The 22,596-nt window shown below is 37.0% G+C and overlaps 1 protein-coding gene across 2 annotated transcripts in view; it reads left to right on the top strand.

Moving 5' to 3' along the window:
* dgkg (diacylglycerol kinase, gamma) overlaps positions 1-22,596 on the top strand; it is a 114,833-nt gene that overhangs the window by 51,340 nt on the left and 40,897 nt on the right. For both annotated transcript variants that reach the window (XM_081369167.1, XM_081369168.1), the window contains exons 15-19: positions 67-140; positions 1,970-2,044; positions 5,929-6,014; positions 8,776-8,865; positions 12,329-12,489. In XM_081369167.1, the coding sequence (XP_081225293.1) occupies positions 67-140; positions 1,970-2,044; positions 5,929-6,014; positions 8,776-8,865; positions 12,329-12,489 (486 nt within the window). The remainder of the gene's footprint in view (positions 1-66; positions 141-1,969; positions 2,045-5,928; positions 6,015-8,775; positions 8,866-12,328; positions 12,490-22,596) is intronic.

Genomic DNA, 22,596 nt, shown 5'->3' with positions numbered 1-22,596 from the left:
ATCTGTGCTGTGCGAGTGTGCGTGTGTGTGTGTTTGTGACCTTCTTTCCTCCTTTCTGCCTTTAAGATCACCCCTCTGCCTGGGACACACCCCCTTCTTGTGCTGGTTAATCCTAAGAGTGGTGGTCGGCAGGGTGAGAGGTAAACATCTTTGAAACTCAAACTGTTGCATCATCATTTTTCATATTCTGTACAGCAGTACAAGGTTGGAGAATGGTTTGCCTAACCATTTAAAGTCAGTCGAATCTGCATAGACATGTTTAACAAAAGTCCCACTCTTTTTCTTGCTTGCTGGCAGTGTCCTAAATACCATCAAAGCTTGCAGGAGACAGTAATGCTGTTTAAGGAGGAAGAATGTGGGTGTTGTTTCAGCTCTCACCACCCACTCAACGTCCTCCGGGAGACCAGTTTTGGGATTTTGTGCTGGCATCACCATAGCAACACAGTTTTAAATACCATTAATTGGCCGATTATCCTCCATTATTAGACATGTGCTCAAACAAAGACGTGATAACTGCCCTGGCCCCAAAAAAGAAAGACCATTTTGGTGGTTCTTTGATGCTAACAAAGGAACAGAGTGGTCACCGTTGAATCATACTGTACTGAGTGTATTTTTCCACCATTTTCACCCCGAGCTGCGTATTGAAAGCTCATAGGTTGGGTGTGACATTTGTCTGCACTCCTTTGTTCTTTGCATAGGGAACAAATGAAGTCTTCAGTGTTGATAAGTGCTCAAATTATCACCCCACATAAAAGCATAGCTTGTGACGCAGCTTGCCTTATTTTTCTCTCTCTCGCGCTCTCTCTCTCTCTCTCTCTCTCTCTCTCTTCCTCTGTGTCTTTGCATACTAAAAGGAAAGAGTAGCTAACACAGTTAGAAGTGAAGGACATTGCAGAGTCCTCAATAATCATTTTATTACTTCAAGGTTATTGAGGAGCACTGCTGCAACAGTGTGCAATCTGTGTTTATGTGCTTCTGTCTTTCTTGACTCCAATGATTCCCAGGATTGTGTTGATTTTTTTCATAATGGAATGGAACGTTTTAAGAATATCATTCCTCCATATGCGTGTCTATCTGGGACTTTTCAAGGAATAGTTGAAAAGACCAAAATATAACATTCTGTCATCATTTACTCACCCTCATGTTGTTCCAATAAATCCACAGGTAATTCCTGGAGAACAGCAAACCATACAATAGACGAGACCCAACAGCAATGAACAGAAACAAGGGAACTTAAGTACACTGGCAAACGAGGATAATTATGCCCATTCCTGTGCCCAAAACAAAGTGTCTATGGATGAGCGTATAGGTCTGGTAGGACGTTGTCCTGCTCCATTCACAGACGATGAGTGGAAGGAGAATTTGACACAAAGGTCATTTATGTCCAATTACAATCGGATTATTATTAGGGTCCATGTAATAATTAATGTTCTATTTACTAAAACAAAGTATAAATGTCAGGTTAGTGTTTTAGAGTACATTTATTCCAAAATAATAATTCATGATTATTTAGATTATTCACATCAATGATTCTTTGAAAAAAACTATTTTTTTTTTTTTTTAGAGTAGAACATTGTCATTCTCTCATGAACTCCCATGAAGGTGCCAAAGAGAGCTAGGCTGGATGTCAAGATTTTCTATACATAATAACTTTTATGATATTTTATAGTATTTTTTTTTGTGCTGTTGGAGCTTGTCACCGCCAGTCCTTACTCAATGATTTTGTACAGAGTGGCCAGGATATTCTTCAAAAATTCAACTTTAGTGTTTGATGAAAGAAAGAAAGTCATTTGAGTTTGGAAAGACATTGGAATGGTTGGTAAATGATGACAGAATTTTTTTTTTTTTTGTGTGAATTACCCCTTTAAGCCTTTTATCATAATGGAAAATTCACAGTGATTATATGTTTAAAAATGTCATTCCTCTATGTGTCTTTTAATGCTTTTGTGTCCTCGTTTGTCTTTATCAGGGTGCTGCGGAAATTCCAGTATCTGCTTAACCCCAGACAGGTGTACAGTCTGGAACGAGGAGGACCCATGGCAGGGTAAGACAACTAAAAGCCACCATCAAATTTCAATGGAGACGTGTGCGAATAAAAACCTTTTTTTAGTCATTACGGAATTGCTCAAAAACTGTTTGACATTCTCACTGTTGTTTTGTTCTGGCGTGGCTCCCTCTCGCTCTTATCCTTTTGCTTCTACTAACCTGCAATCAACTAGTCTGAGAGAGGAACCACTCACATAGCGAAGCTGACTTTGAGAGACCTACAAGACATTTACTTTGACTCAAGCAGCCCCCTGCTGTGTAAATATATTCATTTAAGTGATAAACGCACTTCTGAGCCTGTCAGTCACATCAAGGCTTCCTCTTTAAGCAACAATATATTGTACTAAATCCTCTTAGCCCATACACTCCGCCTGATTTGGACCAGCTCAGGGTCGTCCAAATCAGTTTTTAATTGTAGCATAGTGGTGGAATCTAACTTCTAACATTTTGGCACATACTCTTAGCTAATGATCTTAGCTAACTGATGAGATTGCTTACGAAGAAACATACTCAGAGGTTAAGTATATTTGGTTGTCCTTAAATTTCCTAGGAAAAATAAACGCTAATGAGACCATTGTAAGAATACAGAGCAGTATTATTTTAGTATTGTTTATGTGTGATCATAGTATTTATATAGTATTTTAGTAAAAGCTATTTTGAAATAGCTTTTATTTTTAATATTTTATTAGTTTTCTTTTTGTATATTTCTATATAGTTTTAATTTATTTTTATTTCAGATTTAATGATTTTAGTACTTGAATTTCAATTGCAAATCTGAGCATATTTGAGACATTCAGATCTCTTGTTGAGTGAGTCTTTTTCTCAAGAGAAAAATTTGAGAATCAGAAGACTATTTGTTTTCTGTTTAATCCATTTGCTGCCTAGAAGAAACAATTTAGATATTGAGGAGATTTTTTTTTTTTTTGGACTTCCACTGTATTGTGCTCTTACACAGTTACACATACTTTAAACCCACTCAAAGCACACTAGTACATTCTGTTCAGCACCCTGCGGTTGTGCAACAGTGATTCTCCTTCAGGAAAAAGGAGAGAGAGAAAGTACAGAACAAAAGCAATGGTCGTTCCACGGGAAAGCAGGCTAACCTTCCGTCCTAGATCCCCCTCCCACCACGAAATGTTCTGTAGTCACGACTGTAGCGCTACTCATCATGAGACCATTCAGAGAGAAAAAGAGAGAAGGGGATTGAAGATTGTATGACATTGATGATTTCACTCATGGAGAACCATATGATCATCATATATTAAATTCTCTTTCTTAAGCACTTCAGTTCAAGGGTTGGCAGTTGGCTTTTTTGATGTGATATTTTTTTAATCTTGTTAATGACTGCCATTGTTCGTAATAACAGCTCCTCTCTAATACAAAAAAAAGAGAGAGAGAACATAGCAACCAAAATGCAGTCCAAACATATTATATTTGAATAAACATATCCCTTATTTGTTTTTTCATTTAGATTAAGGCCCTTTATTTTAAAATAAATCTATACATTTTTCTATACTGCTCTTACATTTCTACTTTACCTTTCTAATATTCTAATGTACTTGTGAGATTTGGTATTGTGCTGCTAAAGAGATCTCTTACTCAAATAAATATTTACTCACCTTCATGTCATTCCAAACCTCTATGACTTTTTTTCTTCTGTGGAACACAAAATAAGTTATTTTGAAATATGTGTCCATACAATGGAACTCCATGGTCAACAAAATGGTTTGGTTACCAACATTCTTCAAAATATCTTCTTTTGTGTTCCACAGAAGAAAGTAAGTCATACACAACGAGTGTGTGAGCAAATAATGACATCTTTTATTTTTGAGTGAACTATCGATTTAATGTTGTATCCTTTATGATCAATTGATTGTGTTGCTCTGGATATACGTATGTGTCTGCAAAATTAAATGGAAATATAATGTGTATCATCAGTACAGCTTCACTATAACACTCTTGATTGATTATTTTGTTTCAGATATTTCAGAACAAACGCCTTTGAATTGGCTATATTCTTCACTGAACTTTCTTTTCAATCTTTTGCTCGTTTCATTATATCCAAACTTATGATTGACACTCAGGGGTCTGAGTGGATATCAAAATATGGAGAGATGAAAAAGGACAAGTGTGCACTTTTGCTAATTGTCTGCGCTGAAGAGTCTTATAGCATATAGAAAACACAGCTTGCTCAAGTGTCTTTTCTCTTGCCATGTCATTGGATAAGAAATTGTTTATGCAACCCCCATCTCTACAACAGCAACATTGCCATTTTAAACAGACTGGCACTGGTACATTACAAATTTATCTGGAGCAGAGCTCATTTAGTCAGGCTGAAACATGATTCCAGATCAAGCCTGTCCAGAACCACGGTCATGTTCCACTTGTGTTACTCGCCCATTGAACTTCAGTGAACACCCATGTTGTGGAAATTGTTGTTGACATAGTTTGAGCATTTCTATGGCACTACAGCAACAAACCTGAGAAGGTACAAAAAAAAAAACAGAACCTCATGAATCCAATTGACTGCATTGTCATTGTAAATGTAGTGGCACATTTACTCGTCTGTTTCGCTCTCATCCTGCATACATAAAACATGCTGCATTGTCAGAGCCCATCAAAAGAGGTTACACAATATTAATATTTCAGACAGTTGTGTGACTGCTCTGCTGGTGTATTACGCTCAGGTCTATAGCAGATCCCACATGTGCCTGTTTGCAGGATATGTCCTGGGCTCACCCTTGTGCTGCAGTACATGCTTCTGACCAGCAGAGGGTGGTGTCTTCTTCAGCCTCTGTCCTGCTCTATTAAATTTGCCTCTGAATGTTCAGTGAAGAGATGGAGGTCAAGTGTTTACAGATAAAATAAGTGATATGATTTTGACGACATTTACAAAAGAGGGAAAAAATATCTATAGATTGATTATAGCAGTCAGAAGAGAGAATGATGTCAAATTTGCAGTTGAGTTAGAAACACCCTCGCAGCAGCGTTAATTACTTTTTTTCCCCATTACTGCCAAGGTAATATAACACAAAGTATGGCATTATAAATGTGCTTTACATTTAAAAAAAAAAAAGTCATAGACTTGTCATAGTCTGTGAAAAGGGTCCATAATGATTTCTGAAGGATCTTGTGACACTGAAGACTGGAATTTACTGATGAAAATTCAGCTTTTCCATTACAGAAATAAATTGTATTTAAAAATGTATTAAAGTAGTACATACATTAAAAATGTTAGTTTAGGGTCCAATTCTTACTATTAACTAGTTGTTTATTAGCATGAAATTGGCTTTTTTTAGTACTTACTGTATAAAGCACATATTAATGCCTTATTCTGCATGACCATATTCTACATCTCTTAATCCTACCCAATAACTAAACTTAACAACCACCTTACTAACTAGTAATTAGGAGTTTTTTTGAGGCAAAGTCATAGTTAATAGTCAATTAATAGTGAGAATTGGACCCTAATCTAATGTGTGACCAAAACGTGTAATGTTTAATATATTTGATTTGGCCGTTTGTCTTCTGTTTCTGATCTGTGACATAAATTGAATTTCATTTATTTTTTGTCTCTAGTGAGAAATTGAGAAGCTTTATTCATTCAGTGCTTTGCTCTCAGCTTAAGGTCACTTCACAAACAAATAAAGAGCGAGCAAATTTAGGATCAAATGTAAGACTGGCTTCACAGTCAAAAAAGGCTTTAGTTGAGATTAAAAGGAAGAGATGTTTTTGTTTTTTGAGATTTGCTCCCATGACACTGAATGGGAAAAACATAAATCTTCTATAACATCCTTCAGATCAAACATATTGCATTGAACAGTAAACTGTGAATAGCCACTGGGGAATGATGATCATTCTCATTGTTTTTATGTCTCCCAGGCTCAACTTTTTTCGAGACGTGCCTGATTTCCGAGTGCTGGCCTGTGGAGGCGATGGATCGGTGGGGTGGATTTTGGACTGCATTGGTGAGTACGCATCATCATCAGTGCTTTCCAGAGCTGTAATAATTAACATGGTTACATGAACTTAATAGACCATCTGACTAAATTAGCAGTAACACTGTACATGTATTCAAAGTACAAATTGCAACAGTAATTTCCAAAACTAAACCATTTCTGGTTTACTAAATATCATTTTTATCTTTCAAGATTAGTGTTTGATGATATGACCAAAGAAAAGCTTTAATTTTAGGTACAGAATATGAATTTTCTTGCAGTTTGGAATTAAAAGAAAAAACGGCTTTAAATAATCCTTGGCTGCGTACAGTAGAAATGTGAATTTAAAATAAAAATAAAAATTAAATCGGTGCTACCTGACTAGAGAAAGCAGAGGAAAAAGGCTGTTGTCTTTCCTTTTGCCAAATAGGTTCAACACCCATAATGCACTAGGCATGTTGCCGACCGAGGCCAGTCCCATCAGTCTGCTATGTTTACGCTTGACCAGAGTCAAATACCGCTGTGTTTAGTAGGAAATACTTCTTAGCAAACTTTTGGTCATAATGGTGTCGACTTGTATAGTTCCCATGTGCAAGAAGTCAAAGTGAAGTGAAATTTCCAGTGAAGTATTCATCGCAGTGGCTAAATGGCGCATATAATCGTAAATACGGAGAGAACACCGCAACAGAAAACCTGAAAAAAGTCTTTGTTTGTAGTCAACATTTCAAACCGGATTACCATGAACATGCACGAAAACCTTTTGCTAACAAATAAAAGTGAATTTCTCTGTCAATACAAAGAAGGTTGTTACACTTTAATTGATGAACTTTACACTGCATTTAAACTGGATTGAACTGACCCAAATATCACCACTGTCTTTTTGGAGCTGCTTTACAGCAGAATTTGAATTATATTTGAGGAAGTTTGCATAATTGATTCTGTTATTTCCTTGTTTATTGCTGTTTTGAAACAATCTGTATTGTATAAAGCACTTTATAAATAAAGGTGACTTGATTGCACTTTAAATTTGCTGCTATATTGCATCTGCATTTCCCCTAGGATATCAATAAAGCATGTCGACCAATTCAGCTACAAACATTTGAACATTAGGACGTCCTTCCATGCGGTACTTGACACAAGACTGGCTCTTATTTAAGGCACATAATCATGATGTTTAACCATCAGAAAGATCAGAAAGACAAATCATTGTTTCTAGGAAGAGCATTGACTCATCTGTGACCTCTTTCATATGAGTGAATGCAGGATAACAGTGGAGATATAATGGCCTGTCTTTCCCCCTCCTAACAGCCGTATTGATGTTAATGGATGAGTGCTGGAGAGGAACCTTGTGTGGGCGGTGGTAGATATCGCCGCTAAGTGCTGATTTAGAATCAGCTTGGTCTCCAAACCTTTGGCTTGAAATTGCAATTGGCTGATGGTACTGAAACCTGAACTCAGATCAGAAGCGATGCGCTCTTCATCGCCTTAGAGAATCTTTAGGCTGGCAAATCGAGGCTGACAGGGACACACGTGGGAGATTGTCCTTCTAACTGCCCTAAAGTGATGATTTAGGAGCAGCTTTTGAATGAGAGCCGCTCTGCGATCAGTCCTTGCTTGTTGTTCACCCACACGAGTTTGACTGGTATTATAAAATGTCTGCTGCTGACGATTACTCAGAGAGCCCCTGCGGTTAGGCAGTACATCGCGCCATACGGACCAGCATCAAAAACAACGTCCCCGCGGTCCCTTTGCACAAAGCAATGAGCCACACAGGGACCATCAGCGTGAGGACAGAAAGATACAGTTCATCATTGACTCTCTTCTGCGGATAGCACACACTGTTCTGTGTGTCTCATAACAAGAGAAACAAACAAATCTAATGTGTGAATTATTGTAAGGATATTACATGGGAATGATAGACATTTATGAATGAAGAAGACATTATCCAGTGCTGTATACCTAACTTCAATGTTAGTGCATGTCTTTATCTAGGCCCTGTTGCTAGAGCTGTGGAATATACCGGTAATTGTTTTTACGATGCATTGCAATGCTGATGTGAACGATTCTGCATCGATGCATAAAAATAAAAGAATAAACCTTTTTAAAATAGGCCTATAATACATATAAATGCGCTGTTTTATTGTAAAGTAGGCTACTCTTATTATAATATTTCAATTTCGATTTCAATTAACGATTTTCAATGCGTTACTCCCGCTGACTGACACACACCCGAGGAGAGCGCACAGAAAGCCGCCTGCAATCCCGAATTTAGTTCTCTTTAGTGGCGCATAATATAGTAATTATTATTAAAGAAAGAATTTAAGGAAAAGATGCATCGTGATGCCTCTGGAATCATTTTATAATCAAATTGTTACCCTCTGAATCATAATTGAATCAAATTGTGAGGCAAGTGAAGATTCACACCTCTACTTGTTACATATTGTTTAAAAAAAGAGTGTAATTTTTAAAGCCTGGACAATAATAACATATAGTTCCATATTAATGTAATTTAGCCTACTAGTCAAAATTAGTTTTATTACTTATTTTAATACTTTTATTCAGCAAGGATGCATTAAATTGATCAAAAGTGACAGTAAAGGCATTTATAATGTTACAAAAGATTTCTATTTTAAATAAATGCAGATCTTTTGAACTTTCTATTCACCTTAGAATCCAAAAACATCAATTTTGAGTGGTAGTGTACATACGTGCAAATTCATGAAATATAATCATATTTTATGTACTAGTTAAAAATGCAGAAGCTTTAATAGCTCTCTTTGTTTCTCAACAGATAAGGCCAATTTTGCTCGGCATCCTCCTGTTGCGATCCTGCCGCTGGGGACTGGGAATGACCTCGCTCGCTGCCTGCGCTGGGGTGGAGGTGAGGAAAAAACTAGAGACTCCACCAGCAGTTGGAGGGAATTACTTAAGGCCTTTGAAATAAAACTTAAAGGGCTTTCCTTCACAGAACCACTCGAGTTGAGATTAGGCTTTGAATTCTTTGAATCTAAATGCAATCCTGTATAAACCCTTCAAAAGGATTTTAAAACTTTTAAACATTTCCACACTCAACCCTGAACAGAAGGTCAGACTGTAATAATCAAACTTCATCATAGTTCGTTGAATGCTCCAGTCACATGAATGAGAAAGCAGGATTTGTTGAGACCACACTTGCTTTCAGGATTTTCATTCTGTGATCTTCATCACACAGATGACCGCGACAAGCACTTGACAGTTAGTTTAGCCAGTTGAGTGTACACTTAAAGGGATAGTTCAACCAAAGATCAAAATTCTGTCATCATTTTTCAGCACAAAAGAAGAACTTTTGAATAATGTGCTGACGCCACAAAAATAGCCTGTGTGCTGTTACCCAAGTCTTTTGAATCTGTACTACTAACAGACCAGTGTGTTAGTGAGATTTAAAAACAACTCATTCAGGCCAGTTTTGTCAACCTAATAAATTGATTCATTAAAAAGATCCAACCCGAAAGAACCATTTGTTTACAAATCGGACATCATTACTTCATGAGCTCTCTAGAACATGGTGGATGTCAACATTATCAGTGAGTACTGACTCATATTGCTCTGTTCATCCCATAAAGCTGTCATATGGATTCTGAAGATTAAGAATATAGCGTATAGAATATAAGAATATAGACTAAGAATATAGACTTGGTTTTATGCAGCTTTTTTTTGTTTTTGTTTTTATGAAGCTTGAAAACTTTTGAACATTCCTCATTCATTGTAGTTCTCATTATAGTATCCAAATACATTGTTTTTCCCATAGAATCCACAAGAAGGTTTGGAACATGAGGTTGAATAAATAATAAATAGCAGGATTTTTATTTTTGCACAAACTAGCCCTTAAAGAGGCTGTGCTATTGTACTATTATATTGTTTATTAATATTTTGAATTAGCTTTTTTTCCGTTTTCATTTTAATTTCAGTTTTAGTTTTATGTATTTTGTCATTTTTATTATATTTTTTTATAATATTTCTGTTTAGCTTTATTTTTGTTTCAGATTTAGTTTTAAGAATTTTACTACTTAAACTTGTTTTTTTTTTTTTTTTTATTATTATTTTTTCCGCCAAGGCAACATTTCTAATTTTCGTTTAAGGTTTTTAAGTTTCTCTTTTAATATTTATGTTTCATTTTATTTCAGTTTCAGTTACCGAAAAACATTTATAATTTTAATTTTAGTTAAAGATTACAAAACTGTTAAGAATTGTTTAAAAATGAATTTAGTTAGTCATTTCTAACAAGAGATAAATAAACTGTGCTTTGAGTATACACTATATAGACTTTCCAGTCACTTGCCTGCACTAATACATTCCCGTGTGATTGCATACTGTATGTGTGTTCTTGTTTCGATATTTGGGTTTATTCAGAAGGTTATGATGGAATGATATGCATCAGTGAGCCTGCGTCTGCTTGTAAGACAGGTGTGGATGGCCTTGTAGAGGCTGCTGAATTAATTGGCCTCGTATCAGTGTTTCCTGTGTGTGCATGTGTGCGGTTTGTTCCAGCGGGTAAGGTTTTGCATGAATGTATTCTTAAATTCATTTGGCTGGTATGCTGTTTTTTCTCTCCATGCGAGTTGATTGACTTTGAAAGGTGTATCACCTGTAGCAAGTGAAGAGGTGCCATGTGAGCCTATGTTCATGTAACGTACGACTGGAAGTGTCTGCATGTCTGGTCCAGAAAGGCAGAGTGAGCACCTGGTGTCTTCACACATGTTATATTTTGCTCCTTGGGTTGCCAGTTGGGAGTCAATATCCCCACATGACTCACAGCATGATGGCCTCATTAAGAGATGGCACCTCTATGATTATGATGTAACAAGAAGCCTCTGTATCCTTCCCATTACAACTGGGAAGTAATTGCATTTCATTCACCTCAGATATCCTCTCGAAGGATCCCTTTATGTCAGTTTGAAGGGTTGCCATGCACTGAAAAAATCTTCTCAGGTCATGGTGTTCAACCCCTTTGTGATATAATAGATACTTAAAAAATTTACTCATCCTCATGTTGTTCTAATTTCTCAACAAAATTAGAATGTATTAGTTGCTCTTTTTGCATGCAATTACAATGAATATACCTTCAATATTGACCTAAAGCACCATAAATGAATAAGAAAAGTGGTCGATACGACATAAGTCATACGATCAGTTTGTTTGTGAAATGGAGTCAATTTAAAGGGATGGTTCACCCAAAAAGAAAATTCGGTTTTCTAGTTTTTCCAAACCTGCATAAATGTCTTTCTTCTGCTAAACACAAAAGAAGATGTTTTAAATAATATGGGTTATCAAACATTTGATGGGCTCCATTGTCTTCCATAGTATGGAAAAAAAATACTATGGAAGTCAAATGGGCCCATTAACTGTTTGGAGAATGACTGGTCTGTCTGAGACAGAGAGATAGAGATAGCTTTATACTTTCACAACATTGTGTTACTTTGGCAAGTTTAATCATCTGATCTTGCTGTGTTGAGTTTTTTAATTAAGCTTTGTTAACCTTGGAATTGTCTTTCATTGTCATGAGTTGAACAAAAGTTGAATCGTGCTTGTTTTATTCTTCTTTTCTATGCATGGACTCTTGCACACTCTTGTTCATACAGAAAAAGGAGCTTTTGTACATGATTCTCCCACGATTCTGAATAGACAAGTAAACAAAATTACGTAATTTACTAGAGGTTCTGACAAAATGATAATTGCTGCAGTCAATTTAAAAATGTTTAATTAATTTTAATGATTTTTTTTTAAATCGGGGTTGAATGAATGATTCAATGACTCACTCAAAAAGACTTCACTTGTTTCATAACTGGATGAATCGTGTTTTTAAACAAATCTCTCGAATGAATGATTCAATGACAAAAACATTTTCTGTAACAATCACTTGTCGCCACTGCTGGCGTAACGACATAAAACGATTTGGCGTTACTTTTAAAAGGTGATTTAGTCTATTTTGATCACTTCCATAGACATCAGTGTTCATAACCGAACTATAAACTTTTATCCCAGTTCTTCTGTGATAATATGAATATTTGTAACACGGAAATAATGATACTGTGTGGTTGAAAAGACTGTTTGCAAAGTGGTTTAATACCTGTACACGACAACTGCTCTCTCTCTGGATCAGTGGCAGTGCGAACACAGATTCCAAAGTTCCGGTGTGATTTTGTCAAAGGTTTAATAGACATAGGAGAATCATTGTCATTTAGCTATAATCGAGATCACGATCTTTTAACGATTAATCGTCCAGCTCTAGTGTGGCTAATTCAAGTCTTTATAATTAACCCTTTGTGTTATGTAGGTTCACGCAGTGTCTGTGTTGTGATTGACAGGCTATGAAGGAGGCAGTCTGGTTAAGTTCCTCAGGGATATTGAGCACAGCACCGAGTTGATGCTTGACCGCTGGAACATCGACATTGTCCCTGATGATAAGGAGGAGAAGGGAGATCCTGTACCCTACAGCATAGTGAACAACTACTTTTCCATCGGAGTGGTGAGAATTTACTACAGTTTTTTTCACAAATGCTTGCAGCTCAAAGAGACTCAACATTATAGTATCAGAACTCCTGAAAGTGCTGTTATATCAGATGTTTTACAGAAACCTCCTCCTGTCTTTCTAACCACACTCATTCATCAGTCAAAATCTCTTACTCCCTATTATGAGTGTGTATTTTTTACCAAAGCCTGAGGCTAAAAGTAATTTGTGATTAATTAAACGTTGTTTTCTCATGTAGCTTTAGAATTAATTATCGTTGTCAGAGGAACGACAACATGCTCAAACTTTGCTGATGTGATTTACTGCGTCTGAAGCAGTTTCATGCCTGTGACTCGTGTATCAGTGGACAGAATTCTCCTTCTCACACACAGTTGCTTAGCAACCCTCTTCTGTTCAAATGTTATATCCCATGTTGTTGCTATCATCAAGCATTTATTAACAGAGCAGTTAAATGTCAAACTACTTATGCAATCTTTTCTACTTCTTTTTATAAACCAGATTATATAACAAATGAACAAGTTATTTTTTTTATTATTATTATTTTATTTTTTTCAAGTGGTTTTGCCAGGTGGATAGATGGTCACTTTTTGTTACAGTAAGAAGTTATTGACTGAAGTTACTGAAAATATTCAGAACCTTCCACAATTATACAGTGAGAGGAATAACTAACTGAGATGAAAACAAAATTCGATGCAGGATTGAATGCCAAGGAGGTTTTATATGAAGTTCTTTCGCTAGCACAGTCTGGCCACACTGGGAACAGGTGTGTCTCCGTGAGCCTGTTTAGCTAATGATTTATTTCTGGCCTGTTTTTAGAACCTGTCGCTATAAATAGTAAGTCTGCTTTCATTTCTGAAAAATGTCCAATATTCTATTATAATCAGCCGAATCCCAGGTGTGTTGGATGATTGCTGTTTTATCTCGCTGAAATGTGCCAAGTAGTCAGGCCACATTTAGAATGGCCAGAAATAGTGACACGACCTGAAACGGGCCACCTGACCTGCTTGAAATGGGTGTGAAGAGTGGCAGGAGGTACATGCTAGCTTTACGCAAGGTGGCATGAAAACAAGTCAAAGGAATGCGCCACTTCAGGGCTGTTATGTAACTCAGCTTAGTGTCCCACTGTCTCCCGTACAGACTGTGCGCTCATCAGCCAACGACACGAACCACATAGGAGTTATTGTTGTAGAAGCCTTGAGAAATTGTTGAAGTGTGCAAATGATAAATGTTGCACTCTAGTTCTATGAGAAATAAAAAATCATTAATGACATATTATATAATACTTAACAAACCAGTACTTCATGTAACTTAAAATATATATATACAGTACTGTGCAAAAGTATTAGGCACGTTAGTATTTTCACAGTTATTTTTGCTTGTGTCAGGAGGAAATATCAGCTTACATTTCTAGAAAACAGAAAAAAACAGACTAAATGTAGAAGAACGTCTCCAAGACGCTTGAAGAAACCGACCTGCAAAGCTACGGTACTGTGAAAAGTTTTAGACACTTGTGTAATAATGCTGTGAAGTGAGGATGCTTTCAAAACTATGTCATAAATGGATTGTATTTATCAGTTAACTTCTATTAACTAAATCAAATCAATATTTGGTGTTTAAGACAGCTTTTGTCCAGGTAGACTTGCACATTTTCAGGTAGCTTTACAGGAAGGTTTGTTCTAGCGTCTTGGAAATGTTGCCACCATTGTTCTGGTCTCACTTTTTTCTGTTTCTTCATGTAATCACAGACAGACTCGATTATGGTGAAATCAGATCTCCATGTGGAGCAGACCGGCTGTTGTCAGACTCCTTGTGCATATATGAATGTTTGGAAATGTAAACTGATATTTCCTACTGACATTCTACAGCAAACGATATAAATAACTGTCTTAAAACCATTTTTTGCACAGTACTGTATATAGTGCTGCACAGTGCTGCATTTTTTAAATATAAAGTACAGTACAAACTGTATATTGAAAAAAAATTATGAAATTATTTTCTAATTTGATATATTTTAAAATATAATGTATTTCTGTGATGGGGAAAAATAATTGTCAGTGTCACCCTTTTTCAGGATTCTTTGATGTATAGAAAATTTTCAATGATTGGTATTAAATAATATACAATTAAAATGTAATTAATTAATTAAGACAGATGCACCGTAAAGAGGCAGTAGTTCATTTTGGTCAGGTTTGTGTCAGATTGGGCTGCTCAGTTATGGCAAATATCATAATCACGACTATTGGTGGGTGATATGATAAAAGTATTATTTCATGATGTGAATCATTTTAAATGTCAGTGAAATTTCACAAATATCAATACTTCAGCAAAAACTAATTCTAGGTTGATTCATGTAAGTAAAATTCCTGAAAACAGTTACATAAAACAAGTAAACAGTCAGCAATACAATAAGAAAAAAGAAACTAAATTATAAACAAAACTGGAAAAAAATACAACAGAACAAAAATACACATTAAATAATTAGTGCTTTAGGTTTTTCAGGAAGATGTACTAACAGTTGTATTTCGGATAAGTAATACACTACAACATAAATTGAATCAAATTGAAGTAATCACATGTAAAATAACACTGATACATAAAATACATAAAATATAGACCAATCCTTATTAAAACCAAAAACAGTTGTTGTTTGATTAACAGTAATGACTGTTGCAGATTTTTTAGGCTGCTGTCATTTTAAGAGCTAATGCACGGATCTAATATACTGTTGCACTCTTTTTCTTTTTCTCTTTCACTTGAGACACAACCGACTGTGTTTATGAGGATACTTACCAAAACGGCATTTCGACATATTTGTGTGTAGGCTATTTTACCATTTAGGGATCTGAAGCCCACAGTATTCTTTCCTTATGCGTGTTCCGCCCCGTCTCGGAGCTCACGCGCACAGGAGGACGCCTTGGAAACAGTATCTCTTTTGCGGCTTAAAGGGGGGGTGAAATGCTATTTCATGCATACTGAGTTTTTTACACTGGTAAAGAGTTGGATTCCCATGCTAAACATGGACAAAGTTTCAAAAACTAAGTTGTACGTTTGAAGTAGTATTTTTGTTCCAAAAATACTCCTTCCTGTTTGTCACAAGTTTCGGAAAGTTTTTTTCGAGTATGGCTCTGTCTTACGTAAGATAGAGCGGAATTTCCTTATATGGGTCCTAAGAGCACTTCTCCGGTAAGATCGCGGGCGCGCGAAGCCCAGAGCGTCGGATTTGCAGATCGTCTAATGCTTAAGGATCGAGCAGTCACAATGATAAAGGTTCGCGGTCGTGCGTTGGAACTGTGAGTAAAACTGTTGAACAAATGTCTCTGTGTGTTGTTAGCTCGGCGCGTTAGCACAGCTTTAGCTTCGCCCACACGGCCCGCCCCCAGCCGCTCGTTTTTTTCCGGAAAGACTCGGTACACCCTATCTTTCAATTAAAAATATAATAAAACAAAAGACTTTTTGGAGATATGAAGGATGCAATATTACTCTATAGGTACTCAAGATTAACAGGAGATTGAGTGAAAATGAGCATTTCACCCCCCCTTTAATATGCTTTTAATAACACTGTTTAATACCAAACACGTCCCAAAGTTTAGCAACATTAGACTGAATTTTACAACACTTTGATTTGGCTGATTTGGATGTCAAGTTTGGGCTTTTAGGGAGGAACGAAAGCGCACCGCTATGAAGGGAAGGAGTGCGGCAGCGACACAATAATCGTTTTACGCCGATTATCTTGTTTCCATAATCATTGGAAGCCAAAATCGAAAAAATCAATTACGATTAATTGCACAGCCCTAGTGTCAGACCATCGGATGATACAGTGTGGTGGTTAGAAGAGGCTGGTAACATGAAGGAGTGCTGACTATGAATGGACAATGGCCTATACTGTGAACCCTGAGTCTTGTGATGGGGGTGGACTGACTGTGCCATGTGGGTCCTTGTGTGGCTTGGCACTGAAGTTAGTTCTCACAAGACATCAATAAAATATAAAAAACAGACTCGTGAGTTAGACTTTTTCTTTTAAACTCTAGTGTGTCATATTTGGATTTTGAAATACTGAGACAACTTTAAGTAAGACAGTTGTAAGTTGAAGAAGTAGTTCACTAATGAACATTTATCATAATTTACTCACCCTAATGTTGTTACAAACCTGCATGACTGTCTTCTATGGAACATTAAAAATATATTTTGAGAAATGTCTCATAAATTTGTGTTCTGCAGATGAAAGAAAGACATTCAGGTTTGAAATAATATGAGTGTGATTAAATGATAACAGATTGTTCATTTTTTTTTATTGAAAAATCCCTTTAATATTTCTAAAAACTGTAAAAATCCAAACATTGCTCTTCTGCTTTAAACTCTTTCTGATATGAAAGTAAAGTCTGTCATATGATAACTGACTGTTCATGAAAGAATGAAGAATGACCCAATAATGTGAACTTTGATGGTTCCAGTTAATTACATTTAAGTTTGATGCACAGTTCCGAGGACGCAGGCAGTATTGTAGGGGGCCGTTTGTGTCTGAAAGTGAAATCACGATACTGTGGTGTTTGGTGCAGTGTGGCATGGCACTGGAGCAGAGGGACAGGGTGCTGGGAGTCCAGGAGGACAGGACAGATGGCTCCGCATTGGGCGCCACTGACACCTGAGTAAAGCAGTGCAGTGACTCATGCCCTGATGTAATCATTAGTAATGCTGCTTCAGCCTTCAACATTTTCCAGTCACTATCCATGAAGGTTGTGTCGACTATAGACGATTGGGTGTGGATCCATGGCGTTTGTGGTTTTCAGGCCAGTATCACCAGGATTATGTATTTCATCATTTGTGACAGAGCTCATTTTCTCTTTAGCTAAACTAATAGCCATGTGGAAAGTAAACAAATGTTAAAAGTATAGTTCACCCAAAAATGAAAAGTTTATCATCATTGACTCACCTTCATGCCGTCCCAGAAGAATGACTTCCTTTCTTCTGTGGAACACAAATTGAGATATTTAGAAAAATAAGCTATTTCTCTGAGTCCATATAATGCAAATTGATTCTTCAAAGTTCGCTTGAGACTTACTGATATAAATATTATAATTAAAGTTTATTTGTAGTATTATTTGCAGTTTATTGCACAATGCACATTTCTTAATATTAAGCCTAAAATGTGTTTTAATATCACTATAGGTAGGATAGTATGATATCTGTATAATATCAGTCTTTAAATGCAAGATATTTAAAGTGTACCTAAAGTATACTTGCAATAGTTCCTCTTTAGCTCAGTCAAATATACTGTAGTATATCTATAGTTGAACTTCAGCACTATTTCTGAATAACTAAAGTACAAAACTAAGGTACGCATTAAGTACAAAATTGTATATCAATTTAGTATATCAAAAGTACTAAAGTACTAAAAGTCAGGGTATTCATATTAAGTACATACATATTTAAATGCATTTGTAGTACACTAAGCATAAAGTAAATGTATTTCAAATATTGTTGCATTTATTTTTCACTAGAGAGCATTTTTCTCACACAAACGTATCGTTTTGTTTCAGAAGACATTGATTCATCATGTGGTTTTTTAAGGGTCTACTTTGAGGGACCTATCTACTTGAAACTTTGTGTGGCACAGGACTGGATTTGAATTGCTGAGTGCGGATGTGGGAGGGAAGATACTGATATTTGTGCGGAAAGTGAAATCACATGTGGGACTTGTGCAAAGTCCAATTATCAAACAATAAAAGTTACTCAGATTTATTTTGTTTTTAAGAATGTTATTCATGTTATTAGTCAATTGTACAAAAGTGCTTAGGATAGTCATCAGTGAAAGGTTTGTGGTTATGTGTGTTCTTGTGTCGTTAGCCAATCAACTTCTTCATGATCTTCCTCCAGTTCCATTGAATGGTCACATGCAGTTGCAGTTCAGGTCATTGGCCCAAAACTTTCTTTGAACAAAGATACTTCAGGAGGACCCTGCACTAGTCTAGTAACTACTATTGAGATGAATAGAAATGCTTTCAGGTATGATAGATTTCTTTGAGTGAACCTTCGCCCCTACTAGCACCAACTGATAGAGGAGGGCAGTGCTTTACATCCATATGAATCTGATTTCTGAGACATCTTAGAATGGCATTGCAATCCTGCTGTGTGATCCAATTCACCCTGGAAAGAATCCTCAGGAGGAATTAAGGACAGCAAACACACCATGTCAGCAGCCTTTAAGGACGTCTCTCCATGTATCTCCAGGCCTGGGAGTTGAAATCGAATCGCCTCTCTTGAGATCAACAACTTATCTGTATGAGCCTCTCCCCCTCCCCGTGGTTGGGGTGTTTGGAAAACTGTCCCTCTGCCATCATGTTTTCACTGCTGTGGTATCATGCACACCTTCGTCTCCAGTGACTTCAGTCAGTTCTGCCCTGGGACAGCGGTACTGGTTATACTGCTTAGTTTATGAAACATACAAAATGCTTCAAATGATTATTCATATATGTAAATATGCACCAGTTTAGTAGCAATCGTTCTCCCCTCCACAATGTTTAAAGTTAATGGCCAGCCCAACTTAGGAACTCAGGTATAAAAATTATCTAGAGCTTCTCAGTAGAAAATACAACTAGGTTATTTGTTTCCAATTTTTAATAGGAAACTCATATTTTCGATCATTTCGATAGCATGTGAAGGCAGCATAATACGACGGCTGAGGGAGTGATGGCAAATTTAACGTTTTTTTTTTTTTCCTCTTCTGCCCAATGTAAATCAATCTCAGTGTCTTTTGCCTTTTTTTTTTTTTTTTTTTTTTTTGCGATTAGGGATAATGGAAGCACAAAAATTATATTTGTTGTAGTTTCCGTTCACCACTATAGAAGTTTACCTAAATATGGCGACTATTCTCAGACTGCTTCTGAGAACCCCAGAAATGTGAAAAGGGTTCAGTCTATCCTTGTGTAATATGGCTGTGATTTGGCTGTGAAGAGCTTAGGCTACGCTGGTTTAATAGGTAGCTAAACAAACAACCGTTTAAGAGGTATATTCAATCGTTCAACCTTATCTATGTGATAAGAGTGTTTATTTTAGAGCCTGTCAGTCTGTGTGTGTATGCATGTGCATGTGTGTGTATTTGTGTCTATAGCACTGGCACGGACTGAAGGTCAGGGGAAGTATCAGTGACAGGAAGTGTTTGGGTGCCAGAATCGGACCAGGTTACCATCATGATGAATGGCCGTGCTGAGTGACACCTGGCCGGTCTTAAAGTTAGAAGGAAAACAGGGCCCACCTCTCCATTCACCTTACACATGCACACATTCAGAGCATTCAGACAGTATTCACATAATTCACTCACGCACTTATGTGGACTTTCACACGAACGCACCTCCAGTCTCACGATAAGTCCCATATGCACCTGCTCCCAACGTGCTGACAGGAGCACAGATGGGCACTGACTCAGTACAGTGCTACAATAACCCAGTGTGGACACACCAATCACTGTGACCTGAATATCACCTCTCTTAATACCCTTCACCTCTTCACCCCATCGAAAGATGCTCTCCCAGGAGGACGATATCTGTTTTTGGACTGAATTAATTCTTGAACTTTGTCCACAAATAAGTAGAAGCCGTCCAACTGTATATGATACAAACCCCGAGGTGATATACAACCTTTACCTTGTTCAGATAGTGGAGGGGGAATGCCAAGAACAGTTAAGCCCGCAGTTTCATTCCATAGGGACAGGATATGTCTTAGTGGAGGACATGATGTCCTCCCATAGTTCACAGTTTGGGATAAATCATAGCATAACACCCCAGAGGGGTGGGCAGCTAAAAGTTTCGAAAATATACAATACAGATGGGATACTGTGAAGCTGAACAAAAGCTTCCATTTATATCTGTGCATTCCCAAACTACATGTAATGTCATTCTGCCTTATATTAAATGCATGTAGGTCTGAACTATTGGAGCAATTGAAAAAAAAAACACATTTTTGGAGTAAGGAGGAGACTCTGACATCAAAACAAAACATGACCTACATTTTTAAGAGCCTCATGACTCTTGTGTGCTATCGTAAGCATGAACAGGAATTAATGAGTTGGTTAAAATGCATTGCTAGAACAAACGTCTCTAGTATTTACAGAAGAGAACTGCAGGAAAAGTAAAGCAGGAAAAGCATGTCTGAGCTTATGTTTTCAGGAATATTCCAGCAGTGGATCATATAAACAATTTTTTTATCCAGTATCTGGATGAACCAGTATAATTAATGAAAATGATTTCTAATAGATTTAGTTGTTTTGGAACCCCTTGCTTTTGATTGTATTATCTTTTGTGTAAAGGAAATAAAAACGTCATTGGACGAGAGCAGTGCTTTTTGAGGACAGCTTCCTGTTTTTCTTTAGTTATGTTGCTCTTTAAAGGTGTCGTGCAGTGCCCGTTCTGTGTCTTGGCATTCAATGCAGTGATTGAGGTACGGTGCGTTCTGTACCCTTTTAATTCCACACATGCCAGTTTCTGGAAGACCTGCATGGACTTTCTGAGCATTGGAAAATGTCGCATAGACATTGTCTATTCTTTGATATTTTGACTGACTTCAGTGATACCATACGTGCATGGAGCACAGCAGGAGTCCCTTCTGTAGAACGCAATGCATCATAGCAGTGGTTTGGATATGTGCGGGATGCCAGTCCACCACCCCTCCACGCAGCCTCCCCAAACCCCCCATACTTCCTGTACCCTCTCCCATGTGAGCGCCGCAGCACCTGCAAGCACGGGCAGGAAGCCAGCACAGGTGCTAACGTAGCATCGTCTGCTCGCGGCTTGATCGGCGTGCCAGCAGCTATCAAACCCTAAGAATCTCACACTCGCACACTTCCTCCCTGTCTGAGTCTGTGACACGGTGAGCACTGCAGTGTGCCGAGATCCATCGTTATATTACACAGCGAAACTCCGAGACAGGTGTTACGTGTGTGTGAATGTGTTCAGGCTCGGGCCTAGTGAAGGATGTGGTGGCTTTGAGCTCTTCTGTTTTTTTACATGTGCGTGTGTAAATATAGAAATAATCAGTTACGGTTGCAGACCTGATTCATCAATTAGCTCTTCTGTTTGCGCACTGTTGCTTTGATTTTAATCAAGGCTGCTTCACTGACAGTGGACTCCGCTGTGGTTTGGTGCTGCAAGAGCAAACAACCTTTTAACTCGCTGTTTGATCCCTTATGCTCTAAGCTGCCATTAGGTCCTCACAGGCAGAGCTCAATATCGTTCAAGTTGACAGGATAATGGTATATAAGTAGCTGATGTGGTCATTTTTTGTCAAAAAAATTATTTAGAACTGCTTTTCTTTTCTATTGTGGCAGTGTTTTTAATAATTAGTGTTTGCTAAGGCAGTGGTTTATATATATATATATATATATAATATTTATATATTTATTTGATGATGACACTTCTGTATTATTATAGTATTTATTTTCTTGGGAGATTAGTTTTGAACCACAGCAGTTTCGTGAAAGTGTACATAATGTGTGGTCACAATGCCTGAAAACAATAATTAAATTATCCTCAGAAAATAACTATTAGAGTTTATTTACCCTGATGTTGAAAATATTTACTATTGTAATTAATCAAATAAATAAGATTGTTGATTTAAAATGACACTGTGGCTTTAAGCTATTTTCAAGATAAGATAGTTTATTAATTACTACTCTTGTACAGGCAGCTGATAATCATTGTAGGATACTTCTTTCTTTTTTCGTGTACTTATTTGAGGCAGTTAAATAACCCTCAACCTTTGTTTTCAGCTGAAGTATTTGCTTCCAGGAATATGTCAAGGAAATGTTTTTTTTTTTTTTTTGGAAAACAACTGTGTTTAAGTATGATGAAGTACACACTACCGGTGTAAAAGCTTGGTTGTTACTTGTCTTCGCACAACTGTTCATTTTCTGGACTTCAGTGTCCTATTCTTTGACTCCTCCCCCTCCCCCTCCCCCTCGCCCATCGTCTTCTGGCATTCCTGGAAAGCCTCTTTCCTGCTGATACCATCTCTTAATATATATATATATATATATATATATATATATATATATATATATATATATATATATATATATATATATATATATATATATATATATATATATATATA

The sequence above is a fragment of the Scardinius erythrophthalmus genome (assembly GCF_964197995.2).
Source record: "Scardinius erythrophthalmus genome assembly, chromosome: 6".
NCBI classification, from domain to species: domain Eukaryota; kingdom Metazoa; phylum Chordata; class Actinopteri; order Cypriniformes; family Leuciscidae; genus Scardinius; species Scardinius erythrophthalmus.
This window is presented reverse-complemented; position numbering and strand designations above follow the sequence as displayed.